Source organism: Anomaloglossus baeobatrachus, chromosome 10 (assembly GCF_048569485.1).
Source record: "Anomaloglossus baeobatrachus isolate aAnoBae1 chromosome 10, aAnoBae1.hap1, whole genome shotgun sequence".
Classification (NCBI taxonomy): Eukaryota; Metazoa; Chordata; class Amphibia; order Anura; family Aromobatidae; genus Anomaloglossus; species Anomaloglossus baeobatrachus.
The window spans coordinates 39,119,258-39,136,535 of record NC_134362.1 but is presented as its reverse complement, the minus strand read 5'-3'; the positions used below and the strand labels follow the sequence as shown (position 1 = coordinate 39,136,535).

At 48.1% G+C, this 17,278-nt stretch overlaps 1 protein-coding gene across 1 annotated transcript in view; it reads right to left on the bottom strand.

Moving 5' to 3' along the window:
• Nucleotides 1-1,010: 1,010 nt before the first annotated feature.
• PACS1 (phosphofurin acidic cluster sorting protein 1) overlaps nucleotides 1,011-17,278 on the bottom strand; it is a 141,671-nt gene continuing 125,403 nt past the window's right edge. Inside the window, exons 20-24 of the mRNA XM_075326269.1 lie at nucleotides 13,851-13,893; nucleotides 13,583-13,718; nucleotides 8,263-8,459; nucleotides 3,831-3,950; nucleotides 1,011-2,667 (exon numbers count right to left, since the gene is read on the bottom strand). Of these exons, the coding sequence (XP_075182384.1) occupies nucleotides 2,552-2,667; nucleotides 3,831-3,950; nucleotides 8,263-8,459; nucleotides 13,583-13,718; nucleotides 13,851-13,893 (612 nt within the window). The 3' untranslated portion in view covers nucleotides 1,011-2,551. The remainder of the gene's footprint in view (nucleotides 2,668-3,830; nucleotides 3,951-8,262; nucleotides 8,460-13,582; nucleotides 13,719-13,850; nucleotides 13,894-17,278) is intronic.

The following is a 17,278-nucleotide window of genomic DNA, read 5'->3' as shown; positions in this document are numbered from 1 at the left end:
GCACACTTTACCTATCTGATAGTCACTTGCAGACCCCATCAAAGATCAGGAGGTATTTTTCTGAAATCCCCCCATGCTGACCTAATAAATTGGGGGCTGAATTCATGAACGACCCTTATATTTACCTGTCAAGAATTAATTTCTAAACGTCACATACAGTGTGTCCACCCATATCCTGTCCACCGCCATTAATATGAGAACAGCGGCAGCTATAGGCATAGAAGTGGTGTCTAGGTATAGTAAAGTACCATGCGCTACGCAATGAAACCACCTATAGCGCCACCTGGTGGAAAACAAAGGAGTTAGCATTGTTATCTGGAAAAAGAAACGAGATAGAGAAAAAAGTGAATTACAAAATTGTAGGGCATCATCAATTCAATACGAATCGACACCTTGCATACAGAAATGCTATGATATGAACGTGTAAAACTCACAAGGCTGCGGACGTGAAGCGATACCTCATGGAGACCTTCCTACAAGTCATTGGGTATGGTGGCTGTGTGGAGTGGCCTCCACGCTCACCTGACCTGACACCATTGGACTTCTTTCTGTGAGGTCACATCAAACAGCAGGTGTATGCGACCCCTCCACCAACATTGCAGGACCCACGACGACGTATCACAGACGCTTGTGCAAACGTGTCACCTACCATATTGCACAACGTGCAGCAAGATACAGTATGCTGTCCAGAGCCCAGATGTGCATTGCAGCTGACGGGGGCCACTTTGAGCATCAAAGTTAAATGAGCGCCATATGCGTGACCAGCATTCAATGTTTTGGGGGGTCATGGGTTTCATATCATAGCATTCCTGCATGCAAGGTGTCGCTTCGTATTGAATTGATGATGCCCTGCAACTTTGTAATTCACTTTTTTTCTCTATCTCGTTCCGTGTTCGAGATAAAAATGCTAACTGCGTTGTTTTCCACCAGGTGGCGCTATAGGTGGTTTCATTGCATAGCGCATGGCTACTTTACTATACCTAGACACCACTTCTATGCCTATAGCTGCCGCCGTTCTCAAGTTAATGGCGGTGGACAGGATATGGGTGGACACACTGTATATTTAAAGAGATTTTGCTGCCCTATCTGAGAGCAGTATGATGTAGAGGCTGAGAGCCTGATTCCTGCGATGTGTCACTTACTGGGCTGCTTGCTGTCATTTTGATACAATGCCTGTTTTCTCTGTGGCAGATCTAAGAATGCAGAGACTTGAATAACCCCGCTCACATCACTGATAGGCAGCTTTCTGTGTATACTGTATATTGACAGGAAGCTGCTGATCAGTGGTGGGGGTGGAGTTACACAGAACAGGACTAGGAGGCTCGAGACATCTGGTCCTGTATTGATAATCTCCTGTTGATAAAACACTGATTTTATTTAAACAGGAACACACAGCCTAGTGCTAATCAGTGGTGGGGTGGAATTACACAGAGGAGAAGGACTAGGAGGCACGAGACAACTAGTCCTGTATTGATAATCTCCTGCTGATAAAACAGATATTTTATGGAAACAGGAATACACAGCCCAGTGCTAATCAGTGGTGGGGTGGAATTACACAGAAGAGGACTAGAAGGCATAAGACAACTAGTCCTGTATTGATGATCTCCTGCTGATAAAACACTGATTTTAATTGAAACAGTAACACACAGCCCAGTGCCAATCAGTGGTGGGAGTAGAATTACACAGAGGGGGACTAGGAGGCACGAGACATCTAGTCCTATAGTGATAATCTCCTGCTGATAAAACACTGATATTTTATTAAAACCGCAACACACAGCCTAGTAAGTGACACATTGCTGGAATCAGGGTCTCAGTCCCGGCATCATGCTGCTCTCAGATTACATAAAGGGAATCTGAAAGCAGATTTTTGCTAAGAAAGGTGAAGGGGGAGGACTAATCCATCGGCTACGTTCAGATGTGGCGGATTGGCCGCTAATCATTGGCTACGCACAGTACAATGAGCGTGGGAAGGATTTGCACTAATGGAAAATGAACCACGAAATGAAGCACGGAGATTCCTCCGTAGGGAAGCTGATCAAGTCCAGCTTAGAAGCAGCAGAGACGAGACACAATATGGAGATACTAATCAATACGACACAAGGATCCAACTACACTAGGACACAAGCTATGGACAGATGTGGACCCATGGCACCTAATATGAGGAGCTGACATTACGGCTGCCGCAATGTATGTGCAAAACCGCACATAAAATGCAGCGTATGTGCAAAGGGAATGTCAGCGGAGCACACAAACACCACGTTTGCTTGTTTTTCCCATAAATTTTAGCTTTTCAGGTCTATGTTATGTGACATAGATATGTAACATGTGGCACGTGATGGCCGATGTGATGATGATGATCACACGGGTACAATGTAACAGATGGTATCAGCGCTTCGTCACCAGCACGTCCATCGGGGAGATGTGATGAGAAAGGTACCACTATGCACTGAAATATGACACGGCGTCACGGCTCACGAGAGTTGCATGTGTGAAAGTGAATGTCGAGAGTGTGCAGATAGCGCCCCCGTGTGACGGCTTCAGGGAAGGATATTCAGGGCTTTCCGGCCGGACTAAACACCCCAACAGGAAAGTATTTTACGTGAGTGGGCCACTGGGACGCCACCTGGAAAAACTTCACATCACTGAAGAGCCGGCCGTCAACTGTGACTGAAAGACAGAAAGTAGAAAAGAGCATAAATAATGGCATATAACAATGTGAGGACATAATAGTGTAATGCACAGGACGGACGAGGACTAGTAAGAAAGATAAAAGCCACGTCACAGATTTTACAATAGAAAGCAGCTGCGCAGAGATCATGAGTTAGTAGCTGCATGGAGATTGTGAGTTAGTAGCTGCGCAGAGATCATGAGTAAGCAGCTGCGCAGAGATCATGAGTAAGCAGCTGCGCAGAGATAATGAGTAAGCAGCTGCGCAGAGATCATGAGTAAGCAGCTGCGCAGAGATCATGAGTAAGCAGCTGCGCAGAGATCATGAGTAAGCAGCTGCGCAGAGATCATGAGTAAGCAGCTGCGCAGAGATAATGAGTGAGCAGCTGCGCAGAGATCATGAGTAAGCAGCTGCGCAGAGATCATGAGTAAGCAGCTGCGCGGAGATCATGAGTAAGCAGCTGCATGGAGATCGTGAGTTAGTAGCTGCGTGGAGCTTGTAAGTCAGCAGATGAGCAGAGATCATGAGGCAGTAGCTGCGCGGAAATCACAAGTAAGCAGCTGCACGGAGATCGTGAGGCAGTAGCTGCGCAAAGATTTTCAGTCAGCAGATGAGTATGAGCAGAGATCATAAGTCAGCAGATGAGCAAAGATTGTGAGCAAGCAGCTGCACAGAGATCGCGAGTCAGCAACTGCGTGGATATAGTGAGTCAGCAGCTGCACAGAAATCGCGAGTCAGCAACTGCGCAGTAATTGTGAGTCACAGCAGCTGTGGGGACATAGCGAGTCAGCAGCTGCGCACAGATCGTGAGTCAGCAGCTGCGCACAGATCGTGAGTCAGCAGCTGCGCACAGATCGTGAGTCAGCAGCTGCGCAGAGATCGTGAGTCAGAAGCTGCACAGATCGTGAGTCAGCAGCTCCATGGCTATAGGGAGTCACAGTGCACTATATAGAAGGTGCACTATTCTTAAATAAACCAAATTACAAAAAAAAAAAATAAAAATCTTTTTTTACTTGTATTTTGGGCTAAAAGAAGGTCCCATATCTTGTAAGTTTATGTGATGATGCTCAAGGATATTGGGGAAAATTAGCAGCTTTGTGTTTTTTCTTTGCCTTGACTTAAGAAGCTGACTTCCCTTCCCTTGCACAGTGCCCGTCCTCACCTCGTAACATGGTCTGCTGCTGCCGAGCAGAACAAATAAGTCTTATGATTCCTTCTATGATTTGACTTTTGGCATCAGTTTCTTTTTCCTTTGGTTTCTTACTAAGGAAAATGGTCGGCACTACAAAAAAATAAAAGAAATAATATAAATGTATATATATAATACATTTATAAAATAATAATAACATACATCTAATATATAAAGCTGAGTGTGTATGTATGTATGTATGTATGTGAGTATATGTATGTATGTGTATGTATGTGTGTGTGTGTATGTATGTATGTGTGTGTGTGCATATGTATGTGCATATGTATGTATGTGTGTGCGCATATGTATGTGTGTGTATGTATGTGTGTGTGTATGTATGTATGTGTGTATATGTATTATGTATGTATATGTATGTGTGTGTGCGCATATGTATGTGTGTGTGCGCATATGTATGTATGTGTGTGTATATGTATATGTGTATGTACTGTATGTATGTATGTATGTATGTCCGCTAAAGGAATTCGCACCGTTGCACTTGTAGTTACAAAATTTTGCACAGACACCTCATTTGACTCAGGGAACATCATAGACTATGTTTTGAGGGGAAATTTTAACCTCGTGTATTACAGTTATACACCAAAAAACCTGCTTACACTAAAGCCAATGCACCTGGGAGCTACAGGTCATTAATAGGAGCTGTGATTGGTTGCTATAGGCAACAAAGGACATTATTAGTATAAGAAGCTTATGTGTGAGGTAATATAATATCAGTGGAGAGACAGATAGAGAGACACGGAAAGAGACAGAAAGAAACTGAGACAGACATAGAACAACAGAGAGAGACAGACTGACAGAAAGAAAGAGACAGAGAGAGACAGACAGAAAGACACAAAAAGAGACAGACAGAGAGAGACAGAGAGAGGGAGAGGGGAGAGAGACAGACACTTAGTTACTATACCGGGCAACGCCGGGTACTACAGCTAGTGTACATATAATAATAAATATATGCATTATACAATAACAATAATCACAATAGTAACAAGTATAAAAAAAATATATATAAAATCATAAATATATTCTAATAAAAAATAAATATAAAAAAAAGAGAATTTTGTTACTTACCGTAAATTTTTTTTCTTATAGTTCCGTATTGGGAGACCCAAACCATGGGTGTTTAGCTTCTGCCTCCGGAGGACACACAAAGTACTACACTAAAAGTGTAGCTCCTCCCTCTGAGTTTATACACCCCCTGGTAGCCAGTCCCAGCCACTTTAGTGCAAAATTTGAAGGAGAATAGCCACCCACAAGTAGAACAGAGCAAGAACCGGAACAACCGGAGACTCTGTCCACGACAACAGCCGGTGATAACACGCGGAACAAGAATTTGCCAACAGGCAACAGGGAGGGGAGCTGGGTCTCCCAATACGGAACTATAAGAAAAAGAATTTACGGTAAGTAAACAAAATTCTCTTTTTCCTTATCGTTCCTTTGGGAGACCCAGACCATGGGACGTTCCAAAGCAGTCCATGGGTGGGAATAAACAGAAAAACTAAGAAGTAGGCGGAGCCTAACTTCACAAGTGGGCGACAGCCGCCTGAAGGATGCGTCTGCCCAAGCTCACATCTGCCGAAGCATGAGCATGCACTTGGTAGTGCTTCGAGAAGGTATGCAGGTTAGTCCAAGTGGCAGCCTGACAGACTTGCTGAGCCGTAGCCTGGTGCCTAAAAGCCCAAGAGGCACCGACAGCTCTGGTCGAGTGTGCCTTGATCCCCGGCGGGGGAGGCACCTGAGTACTCTGGTAGGCGTCCGAAATAGTCGATCTAATCCAACGGGCTAAGGTCGGCTTAGAAGCAGGGAGGCCCTTGCGCCGACCTGAGGTTAGCACAAAAAGAGAGGTGCACCGCCTGAGCGCAGCGGTGCGAGACACATAGATCCGGAGAGCACGCACCAGATCTAGAGTATGCAGCGCTTTTTCAAAGCGATGAACAGGGGCCGGACAGAAGGAAGGTAAGGTAATGTCCTGGTTAAGGTGGAAGGGAGAGACCACCTTAGGAAGAAAGTCCGGGGTCGGACGGAGAACCACCTTGTCTTGATGAAAAACCAAAAAAGGTGACTCTGAAGAGAGAGCAGCCAAATCAGAGACTCTCCTGAGAGAAGTTATGGCAACCAGAAAGGCCACTTTCTGAGAAAGACGATACAAAGAAACCTCCCTAAGAGGCTCAAAGGGGGGTTTCTGCAATACCATGAGGACCAAGTTAAAGTCCCAGGGATCCAAGGGCCGCCGATAGGGCGGAATGATGTGAGACGCGCCTTGCATGAAGGTGCGGACCTGAGCCAGCCGAGCGAGACACCGCTGGAACAGAACTGACAGAGCTGAGACCTGTCCCTTGAGAGAGTTGAGGGACAGTCCTAGCTGCAGACCGGACTGTAGAAAAGACAGAAGGGTCGGTAAAGAGAATGGCCAAGGAGGATGGCCGGTAGAGCGACACCAGGACAGGAACATTTTCCAAGTCCTGTGATAGATCTTAGCGGAGGAAGACTTACGGGCCCGAGTCATAGTGGAGATGACTTCAGGAGGAATACCAGAAGCCGTCAAAATCCAGGACTCAAGAGCCACGCCGTCAATTTGAGGGCCGCAGAATTTGGGCGGAAAAACGGACCTTGCGAGAGTAGATCTGGACGGTCCGGGAGATGCCACGGCATCTCCACGGACAGTTGGAGCAGGTCCGGATACCAAGCTTGCCTGGGCCAGTCCGGTGCAATGAGGATGACTCGACGGCCCTCCATTCTAATCTTGCGCAGGACTCTGGGCAAGAGAGCTAGAGGGGGAAACACGTAGGACAGACGAAACTGGGATCAGTCTTGAACCAGAGCGTCCGCGGCGAAGGCCTGAGGATCGTGGGAGCGAGCCACATAAACAGGAACTTTGTTGTTGTGACGGGATGCCATTAGGTCCACATCCGGAGTGCCCCATTTGTGGCAGATTGACTGAAACACTGCCGGGTGCAGGGACCACTCGCCACCGTCCACGCTTTGACGGCTGAGATAATCTGCCTCCCAGTTTTCCACGCCTGGGATGTGGACTGCGGATATGGTGGACTTGGAGTCCTCCGCCCATTGAAGGATGCGTTGTACCTCCATCATTGTCAGGCGGCTGCGTGTGCCGCCTTGGTGATTGATGTAGGCAACCGCTGTCGCGTTGTCTGACTGGACTCGAATGTGCCTGCCCGCCAACAGGTGGTGAAAAGCTAGGAGAGCTAGAAGCACGGCTCTGGTTTCCAGCACGTTGATTGGAAGGGCTGACTCGGACGGAGTCCAAGTGCCCTGTGCTCTGTGGTGGAGACATACCGCTCCCCAGCCGGATAGACTGGCATCCGTGGTGAGAATCACCCAGGACGGGGCCAGGAAGGAGCGCCCTTGGGACAGGGAGAGGGGCCGAAGCCACCACTGAAGAGAGCTCCTGGTCCGTGGCGACAGAGCCACTAACCTGTGTAAGGAGGAAGGCCGCTTGTCCCAACAGCGGAGAATGTCCAGCTGCAGGGGGCGCAGATGGAACTGGGCAAAGGGAACAGCCTCCATGGACGCCACCATTTGACCCAGCACCTGCATCAGACGCCTGAGGGTATAACGGCGGGGCCTCAGCAGAGAGCGCACCGCTAGCTGGAGTGACTGCTGTTTGATTAAGGGCAACTTCACAAGTGCCGGCAAAGTCTCGAACTGCATCCCTAGGTACGTGAGACTCTGGGTCGGAGTCAGAGTGGATTTGGGAAGATTGACAAGCCACCCGAATTGGGCTAGAGTGGCGAGAGTGAGCGAGACACTCCGCTGACAGTCTGCGCTGAATGGATCCTTGACTAGAAGGTCGATAAACTGGCTGGGACTGGCTCACCAGGGGGTGTATAAGCTCAGAGGGAGGAGCTACACTTTTAAGTGTAGTACTTTGTGTGTCCTCCGGAGGCAGAAGCTAAACACCCAAGGTCTGGGTCTCCCAAAGGAACGATAAAGAAATAAGAAGAAATAATATATAAAAAAGTACATGACGTACAAATATCAAACCTCCTGCTCGTATCAATTTGCCACAAAGTTTTTTTTATTTTAAACATTTTAAAAAAACTTCTCTTCTCTGCCTTACACCCCCTCATTGGGTCCAGCGCTGAGTCTTTTCCGCTACTTCAGGAGTCAGATATTGTCTACAGTGCTGTCATCAGACCGACAGCACTGCAGCCAATCAGTGAGCTCAGAAGCTTGTGCCGCTTGTGCTGAGCTCAGCTATTGGCTGCAGGCAATAACAGACACTGGGAGTAGAGGCAGAGGCTCAGCACTGGACCTGGGGAGGGTGATGCAATTAATAAAATTGTCTGCAGTTTGTTTATAAAGAGGACAAGGATTTTCCAAAATTGGTAGCCCCTTTTAATGTTATTTATACAAAATAGAGGTAAGTTACCTTTCTTGTTTCGTGACTCAGTAGTTACCACGCTCAGGCTCATACTACCAGGCGGTGTATCCGGACCGGGCAGACGTGACACAACAACAGAGCGGAATATACTCCGCAGAGTGTTCTTCCCTCCTCCTTCCCTCTCTTTTCTGCGGTCACACGTCAGCCAATAATCCACTTGCAATCCTAAAGCATCTGAAGTCGTCCTACATAAAAAGCAGCAACGGTCAGATCAGAATGCCTTTATCTCAGAAAACACCTCAAATTTCCTAACAAAGGAAGTCACAAATGTAAAATCTGTTACAAACAAAAACAAAAAACACTAATTCACCTGAAAAAAAATTACTTTAAGGGGATCTGTCACTAGTTTTCACAATACAAATGGTATACAATACTAAATAGATATTTTAGACTTGATGAGGCTGCTGTACTTATTGTGAAAATCATGGTCAGAATGGCTGTATAATCCTGATCATAAAATCAGCATTTTATGAGGTCAGCTATAGAGTGAGAGAGCTGATGAGTCAACATGTATTCAGTCTTTTCCCACCCAGCCTGAATGGCAGCTGCAGCTTATACTGAGAAGTGTGAGATCTCAGCAGGAAGGAGGGACACTGAGGAGCTGTCAATCAGGTTAGATGGGAGGATATTCAGCAGGGAGGAGTAAAAATTGAAGTGTTTTCAATCAGGCTAAGAAGATGGAGATTCAGCAGGGAGAAGCTGTTAGTTTGACTACGTGTGCGGAGATTCAGCAAGGAGGAGAAAAGGGGAAGAGCTGACACTCAGTTGAGACGAATGGAGATTCAGCAGAGAGGAGTGACAATGAGGAGCTAACATTAAGGCTAGGTGGGTGCAGAATCAGCAGGGAAGAGTAAAAAGGAAGGGCTGCGAATCAGGCTAGGCAAGTGGTAGTTGAGCAGGGAGGAGGTACACTGAGGAGCTGTTAATTATAGTAAGTAGGTGCACATTCAGCAGCAGTTGGACAAGGAGGAAGGACACTGAGAAGGTGAGATAGCTGGAGATTCAGCAGTGACCATGAAGAGCTGTCAGAAAGGCTAGGTAGTTGCAGATTTACCAGGGAGGAGTAAAACAGAAGAGCTATCAATCAGGTTAGGCGCGTGGACATTGAGCAGGGGGGAGGTACGCTGAGGAGCTGTCAATTATGCTAGGTAGGAAATGGGAAAAGCTGTCACTCAGGTGAGATAGATGGAGATTCAGAGGACAGGATTGACACTAAAGCCCTCTCAATCACGCTTAATGGGTGGAGTCCAGCAGGGAGGAGGGACACTGAGGAACTGTGGCTCAGGCTATGTAGGAAAAGCTGTCACTCAGGTCAGATGGATGGAGATTCAGCAGGGAGGAGTACCACTAAGGAGCTGTCAATCACACTTAGTGGGTGGTGTTCAGGAAGGAGGAGGGACACTGAGGAGCTGTCAATCACACTTAGTGGGTGGTGTTCAGCAGGGAGGAGGGACACTGAGGAGCTGTGGCTCAGGCTAAGTATGTAAAAGGAAAAGCGATCACTCAGATCAGATGGATGGAGATTCAGCGGGGAGGAGTAACACTAAGGAGCTGTCAATCACACTTAGTGGGCGGTGTTCACAAGGAGGAGGGACACTGAGGAACTGTGGCTCAGGCTATGTAGAAAAAGGGAAAAGCTGTCACCCAGGTCAGATGGATGGAGATTCTGCAGGGAGGAGTAACACTAAGGAGCTGTCAATCACACTTAGTGGGCGGTGTTCAGCAGGGAGGAGGGACACTGAGGAACTGTGGCTCAGGCTAAGTAGAAAAAGGGAAAAGATGTCACTCAGGTCAGATGGATGGAGATTCAGCAGCGACCATGAAGAGCTGTCAGAAAGGCTAGCTAGTTGCAGATTTACCAGGGAGGAGTAAAACAGAAGAGCTGTCAATCAGGTTAGGCACGTGGACATTGAGCAGGGAGGAGGTACACTGAGGAGCTGTCAATTATGCTAGGAAGGAAATGGGAAAAGCTGTCACTCAGGTGAGATAGATGGAGATTCAGAGGACAGGATTGACACTAAAGAGCTCTCAATCATGCTCAATGGGTGGAGTCCAGCAGGGAGGAGGGACACTGAGGAACTGTGGCTCAGGCTAAGTAGGAAAAAGGAAAAGCGATCACTCAGATCAGATGGATGGAGATTCAGCGGGGAGGAGTAACACTAAAGAGCTGTCAATCACACTTAGTGGGCGGTGTTCAGCAGGGAGGAGGGACACTAATGAGCTGTCAATCACACTTAGTGGGTTGTGTTCAGCAGGGAGGAGTAACACTAAGGAGCTGTCAATCACACTTAGTGGGTTGTGTTCAGCAGGGAGGAGGGACACTAATGAGCTGTCAATCACACTTAGTCGGTTGTGTTCAGCAGGGAGGAGTAACACTAAGGAGCTGTCAATCACACTTAGTGGGTGGTGTTCAGCAGGGAGGAGGGACACTGAGGAGCTGTCAATCACACTTAGTGGGTTGTGTTCAGCAGGGAGGAGGGACACTAATGAGCTGTCAATCACACTTAGTGGGTTGTGTTCAGCAGGGAGGAGTAACACTAAGGAGCTGTCAATCACACTTAGTGGGTTGTGTTCAGCAGGGAGGAGGGACACTGAGGGGCTGTGGCTCAGGCTAAGTAGAAAAAGGGAAAAGCTGTCACTCAGGTCAGATGAATGGAGATTCAGCTGGGAGGAGTGACACTAAGGAGCTGTTAATCATGCTTGGAGGGTGGAGATTCAGCATGGAGAAGGGACGCTGAGGATTTGTGGTTCAGGCTAGGTGGGTAAAGACGGAGTTTAAAGTTTCAGAAATGAATATATAGCCATTCTAACGTGGACTTTTAATATAAATACACCAACCTTATCTGGTCCAAATGATCTTTTTTTTTTAATGTTTGCAGGTCATGTTGTAATATCATTTCACTGCTGTTCTTTAAGATAAGGCTCAATGTTCTCACCTCCGCTAAACAGGATTACTTCAGAAACCTCATATCCACTTTAACACACAACCCCAAACAGTTATCAATACTTTCAACTCCCTCCTTCGCCCACCACTGCCCCCTCCAACCTCCCTCATTTCTGCAGATGACTTTGCCTCTTATTTCAAAGAAAAAAATCGACCACAGTCTTCTCTGCACGGCCACCACAACCCCATCATATAACTGACCACTGCCCCTCCCCCATAAACTTCCTCCCCACCATCCCCGAAGAAGAGCTTGCACGTCTTCTCTCAAAAGCGCACCTCACCACCTGCGCACTTAACCCCATCCCATCCCATCCCATCCCACCTCCTCCCCAACCTCGCCCCTATCCTTATTCCAGCCTTAACCCATCTTTTCAACCTCTCTCTAACGACTGGTACCTTCCCTTCTGCCTTTAAACATGCATCAGTCACACCTATCCTAAAGAAACCTTCCCTCGACCCAACCTCTACTACCAGCTATCGCCCCATATCACTACTCCCGTTCACCTCAAAACTCCTGGAACAGCACGTCCATGCTGAACTTTCTCCTCACACCTCTCCTCTAACTCTCACTTTGACAACCTACAGTCCGGCTTCCGTCCACATCATTCCACCGAAACTGCCCTGACTAAAAATCACAAATGACTTACTGCCAAAGCTAACAACCACTTCTCTATACTCCTACTTCTAGACCTGTCCTCAGCCTTCGATACCGTCGACCACTCCCTGCTACTACAGATCCTCTCTTCCCTTGGTGTCAGAGATCTCGCCCTCTCTTGGATCTCTTCATACCTTTCCAACCGCACTTTTAGTGTCTCCCACACAACCCCTTCATCCCGCCCTCTCTCTGTTGGCGTCCCCTCAAGGCTCTGTCCTGGGACCCTTACTTTTTTCTATCTATACATTTGGCCTGGGACGCCGATGACACTCAGATCTACCTCTCTGGCCCAGATGTCACTTCTCTGCTGTCCAGAATCCCAGAGTGTCTATCTGCTATATCTTCCTTCTTTTCCTCTCGCTTCCTAAAGCTCAATGTGGCCAAAACTGAACTGATCATCTTTCCTCCATCTCACCTACTCTCCACCTGATCTATCTATTACAATAAATAACACCAGGCTCTCGCCAGTACCCAAAGTTCGCTGCCTCGGAGTGACCTTTGACTCCGCCTTGTCCTTTATACCACACATCTAATCCCTCACCACCTCAAAAATATTTCCAGAATCCGTCCTTTCCTCAACTCGCAATCTACAAAAATGCTAGTGCATGCTCTCATAATCTCCCGCCTCGATTACTGTAACATCCTCCTCTGTGGTCTCCCTGCTAACACGCTCGCTCCTCTCCAGTCCATCCTTAATTCTGGTGCCCGACTGATCCACCTCTCTCCTCAATACCACCCTGCTTCTCCTCTCTGCAAGTCCCTCCGTTGGCTCCCAATCTTCCACCGTATCCAATTCAAACTACTAACACGGACCTACAAAGCTGTGCATAAACTGTCTCTTCCGTATATATCTCTGAACTAATCTCCCACTACGCTCCAACACGTCACCTCCGGTCCTCCCAAGATCTCCTCCTCTCCTCCTCTCTCATTCGCAACCAACTCCAAGACTTCTCCCGAGCATCCCCAGTCTCCTGGAACTCGCTGCCTCAACACGTCAGACTATCTGCTACCCTTGCAAGCTTCAAACGGAACCCATCTGTTCAGAAATGCCTATAAACTACAATTACCTCCCTGCTTCACCACCGTGCGGAGCTGCCGCCCGACCACCGTGCGGAGCTGCCGTCCGACCACCATGCGGAGCTGCCGCCCGACCACCGTGCGGAGCTGCCGCCCGACCACCGTGCGGAGCTGCCGCCCGACCACCGTGCGGAGCTGCCGCCCGACCACCGTGCGGAGCTGCCGCCCGACCACCGTGCGGAGCTGCCGCCCGACCACCGTGCGGAGCTTCCGCCCGATCACCGTGCCGAGCTGCCCCCGATCACCGTGCGGAGCTGCCGCCCAATCTACACCCCACCTACTGTCTCCTCCCCAAAATCCTATAGAATGTAATCCCGCAAGGGCGGGTCCCTCCTCTGTACTAGTCTATCTATTGTAACTTGTATATGTGTTCTGTATGTAACCCCTTCTCATGTACAGCACCATGGAATTAATGGTGCTCTATAAATAAATAATAATAATAATAATAATAATAATAATAATAATAATGTTCAGTGAAGCCTCTCTGAAACAACCATCCAAAATTGCAGTAAAAAAAAAAGTGTGGCTCTCTCAAAAACGATATTTTGGAAAGGTTTACCTGTACATTTTTGCCCCTAGCATTTCAATATATACTTATGCAAAAGAAAGAAGTGCAGAACATTTCCTCTGACCCTGTGTTTCCCTGTAGATTGGCACTTAAAGACGGCGAAGATGGAGGGGTCGCTGAGCAATCACGGAGGATCCCCGCTGAAGAAGGGGGAGACGTAGACGGGAGACCGACACCAAGAGTCAGAGAATCCTCCGCATCTGTGGGGACACAGAACTCAACCGGTTAGTGCAGCCGGCGGCCATCGCAGATACACAGGACGGACAGAGAAGGGGAGATCTGTTAGGATTGAAGGGTTGGTGCAGATTAGGGAGCTCTTCTTCCTCACATACCAGTATTTGGGGGGGACGTCTCCACCAGTCCGACTTTCACCACCTGCAGGAGGACATGAGGGCCAGTGAGAGGAAGGAAACCCCCGAGGATAGAAGAACAGGGAGGCGCAAGGAGAAAAGGAATAAGTCTCAATGTGAGAAGGTATTTTCTAAAAAAAGGGAGCAGGAGACATGGATGGGAACAAATGTAGTCATTCACAGAGATTACTAATATGCCCTGCATTAAATGGATTATAGCGGTCTTCAAAGAGAACAAATCATCAGAAACTGACATTATTTTGTTAAATCTCTTTTTATTATAAATATGTTGTTTTTTTAATCTTTCATTTCTTTATAAAATATATATGTATATGTATTATATATATATATATATATATATATATATATATATATATATATATATATATATATAGACACATTCAGAGCAGGAATGAATGTGTCTCATGGATTAAGGTCTTTCTACATCAATTAAGAGATGTGCTCCTCAGACCATCCGTGGGCATCACAGACTGGACCAGACCTCCATCGGAGGACAATAAAACTTTCACACTGAATTGCAGCAATATTTATGGCCACAACAGTTTGTCCTCTTGCCATACTGATAGTTCTGCTTCACATAACTTGTTTTATATACTGCCCCATTCTACGTCCTGTTGTGTATAAATATGTGACTCTTCAGATTTTGTGTTATATTGAGCCTGAAGAAGAGACCCGAGTAGTCTCGAAAGCTGCTATTATTACCATCTTTTCAGTTAGCCATTAACAGGTATCAACCACTGAGGACTTCAGTTCTTTTAAACAATTTTTTATATATAATTTAGATTTGTATATTCATATATAAAAATGTATATATATATATATCTATCTATCTATATATATATATACACACACACACACAAACATATACAGTGTGTCCACCAATATCCTGACCAGCGCAATTAACTTGAGAATGGCGGCAGCTATAGGCATAGAAGTGGTGTCTAGGTATAGTAAAGTAGCCATGCGCTACGCAATGAAACCACGTATAGAGCCACCTGGTGGAAAACAACGGCGTTAGCATTTTATCTCGACAACGGAACGAGATAGAGAAAAAAGAGAATTTTGTTACTTACCGTAAATTCTTTTTCTTATAGTTCCGTATTGGGAGACCCAGACCATGGGTGTTTAGCTTCTGCCTCCGGAGGACACACAAAGTACTACACTTAAAAGTGTAGCTCCTCCCTCTGAGCTTATACACCCCCTGGTAGCCAGTCCTAGCCAGTTTAGGGCAAAAGCTGAAGGAGACTAGCCACCCACAAGTAGAACCGAGTAAGAACCGGAACAACCGGAGACTCTGTCCACGACAACAGCCGGTGATAACACACGGAACAATAAAATTGCCAACAGGCAACAGGGAGGGAGCTGGGTCTCCCAATACGGAACTATAAGAAAAAGAATTTACGGTAAGTAACAAAATTCTCTTTTTCTTTATCGTTCCTTTGGGAGACCCAGACCATGGGACGTTCCAAAGCTGTCCCTGGGTGGGAATAAACAGAAAAAACCAAGAAGTAGGCGGAGCCTAACTTCACAAGTGGGCGACAGCCGCCTGAAGGATGCGTCTGCCCAAGCTCGCATCTGCCGAAGCATGAGCATGCACTTGGTAGTGCTTCGAAAAGGTATGCAGGCTAGTCCAAGTGGCAGCCTGACAGACTTGTTGAGCCGTAGCCTGGTGCCTAAAAGCCCAAGAGGCACCGACAGCTCTGGTCGAGTGTGCTTTGATCCCCGGCGGGGGAGGCACCTGAGTACTCTGGTAGGCGTCCGAAATGGTCGATCTAATCCAACGGGCCAAGGTCGGCTTAGAAGCAGAGAGACCCTTGCGCCGCCCTGTGGTTAGCACAAAAAGAGAGGTGCACCGCCTAAGCGCAGCGGTGCGAGACACATAGATCCGGAGAGCACACACCAGATCTAGAGTATGCAGCGCTTTCTCAAAGCGATGAACAGGGGCCGGACAGAAGGAAGGCAAGGAAATATCCTGGTTAAGGTGGAAGGGAGAGACCACCTTAGGAAGAAAGTCCGGGGTCGGACGGAGAACTACCTTGTCTTGGTGAAAAAACAAAAAAGGTGACTCCGAGGAGAGCGCAGCCAAATCAGAGACTCTCCTGAGAGAAGTTATGGCAACTAGAAAGGCCACCTTTTGAGAAAGACGATACAAAGAAACCTCCCTAAGGGGCTCGAAAGGGGGTTTCTGCAATACCGTGAGGACCAAGTTAAGGTCCCAGGGATCCAAGGGCCGCCGATAAGGCGGAATGATGTGAGACGCACCTTGCATGAAGGTGCGGACCTGAGCCAGCCGGGCGAGACGCCGCTGGAACAGCACTGATAGAGCTGAGACTTGTCCCTTGAGAGAGTTGAGGGACAGTCCTAGCTGCAGACCGGACTGTAAAAAAGACAGAAGGGTCGGCAACGAGAATGGCCAAGGAGAATGGCCGGAAGAGCGACACCAGGACAGGAAAATTTTCCAAGTCCTGTGATAGATCTTGACGGAGGAAGACTTACGGGCCCGAGTCATAGTGGAGAAGACTTCAGGAGGAATACCAGAAGCCGTCAAAATCCAGGACTCAAGAGCCACGCCGTCAATTTGAGTGCCGCAGAATTCGGGCGGAAAAACGGACCTTGCGAGAGCATCTCCACGGACATCTCCACAGCATCTCCACGGACAGTTGGAGCAGGTCCGGATACCAAGCTCGCCTGGGCCAGTCCGGTGCAATAAGGATGACTCGACGGCCCTCCATTCTGATCTTGCGCAGGACTCTGGGCAAGAGAGCTAGAGGGGGAAACACGTAGGACAGACGAAACTGGGACCAGTCTTGAACCAGAGCGTCCGCGGCGAAGGCCTGAGGATCGTGGGAGCGAGCCACGTAAACCGGAACCTTGTTGTTGTGACGGGATGCCATTAGGTCCACGTCCGGAGTGCCCCACTTGCGGCAGATTGACTGAAACACTGCCGGGTGCAGGGACCACTCGCCACCGTCCACGGATTGACGGCTGAGATAATCTGCCTCCCAGTTTTCTACGCCAGGGATGTGGACTGCGGATATGGTGGACTTGGACTCCTCCGCCCATTGAAGAATGCGTTGGACCTCCAACATTGCCAGGCAGCTGCGTGTCCCGCCTTGGTGATTGATGTAGGCAACCGCTGTCGCGTTGTCTGACTCGGACGGAGTCCAAGTGCCCTGTGCTCTGTGGTGGAGATGTACCGCTCCCCAGCCGGATAGGCTGGCATCCGTGGTGAGAATCACCCAGGACGGAGTCAGGAAGGAGCGCCCTTGGGACAGGGAGAGGGGTCGAAGCCACCACTGAAGAGAGCTCCTGGTCCGTGGCGACAGAGCCACTAACCTCTGTAAGGAGGAAGGCCGCTTGTCCCAACAGCGGAGAATTTCCAGCTGCAG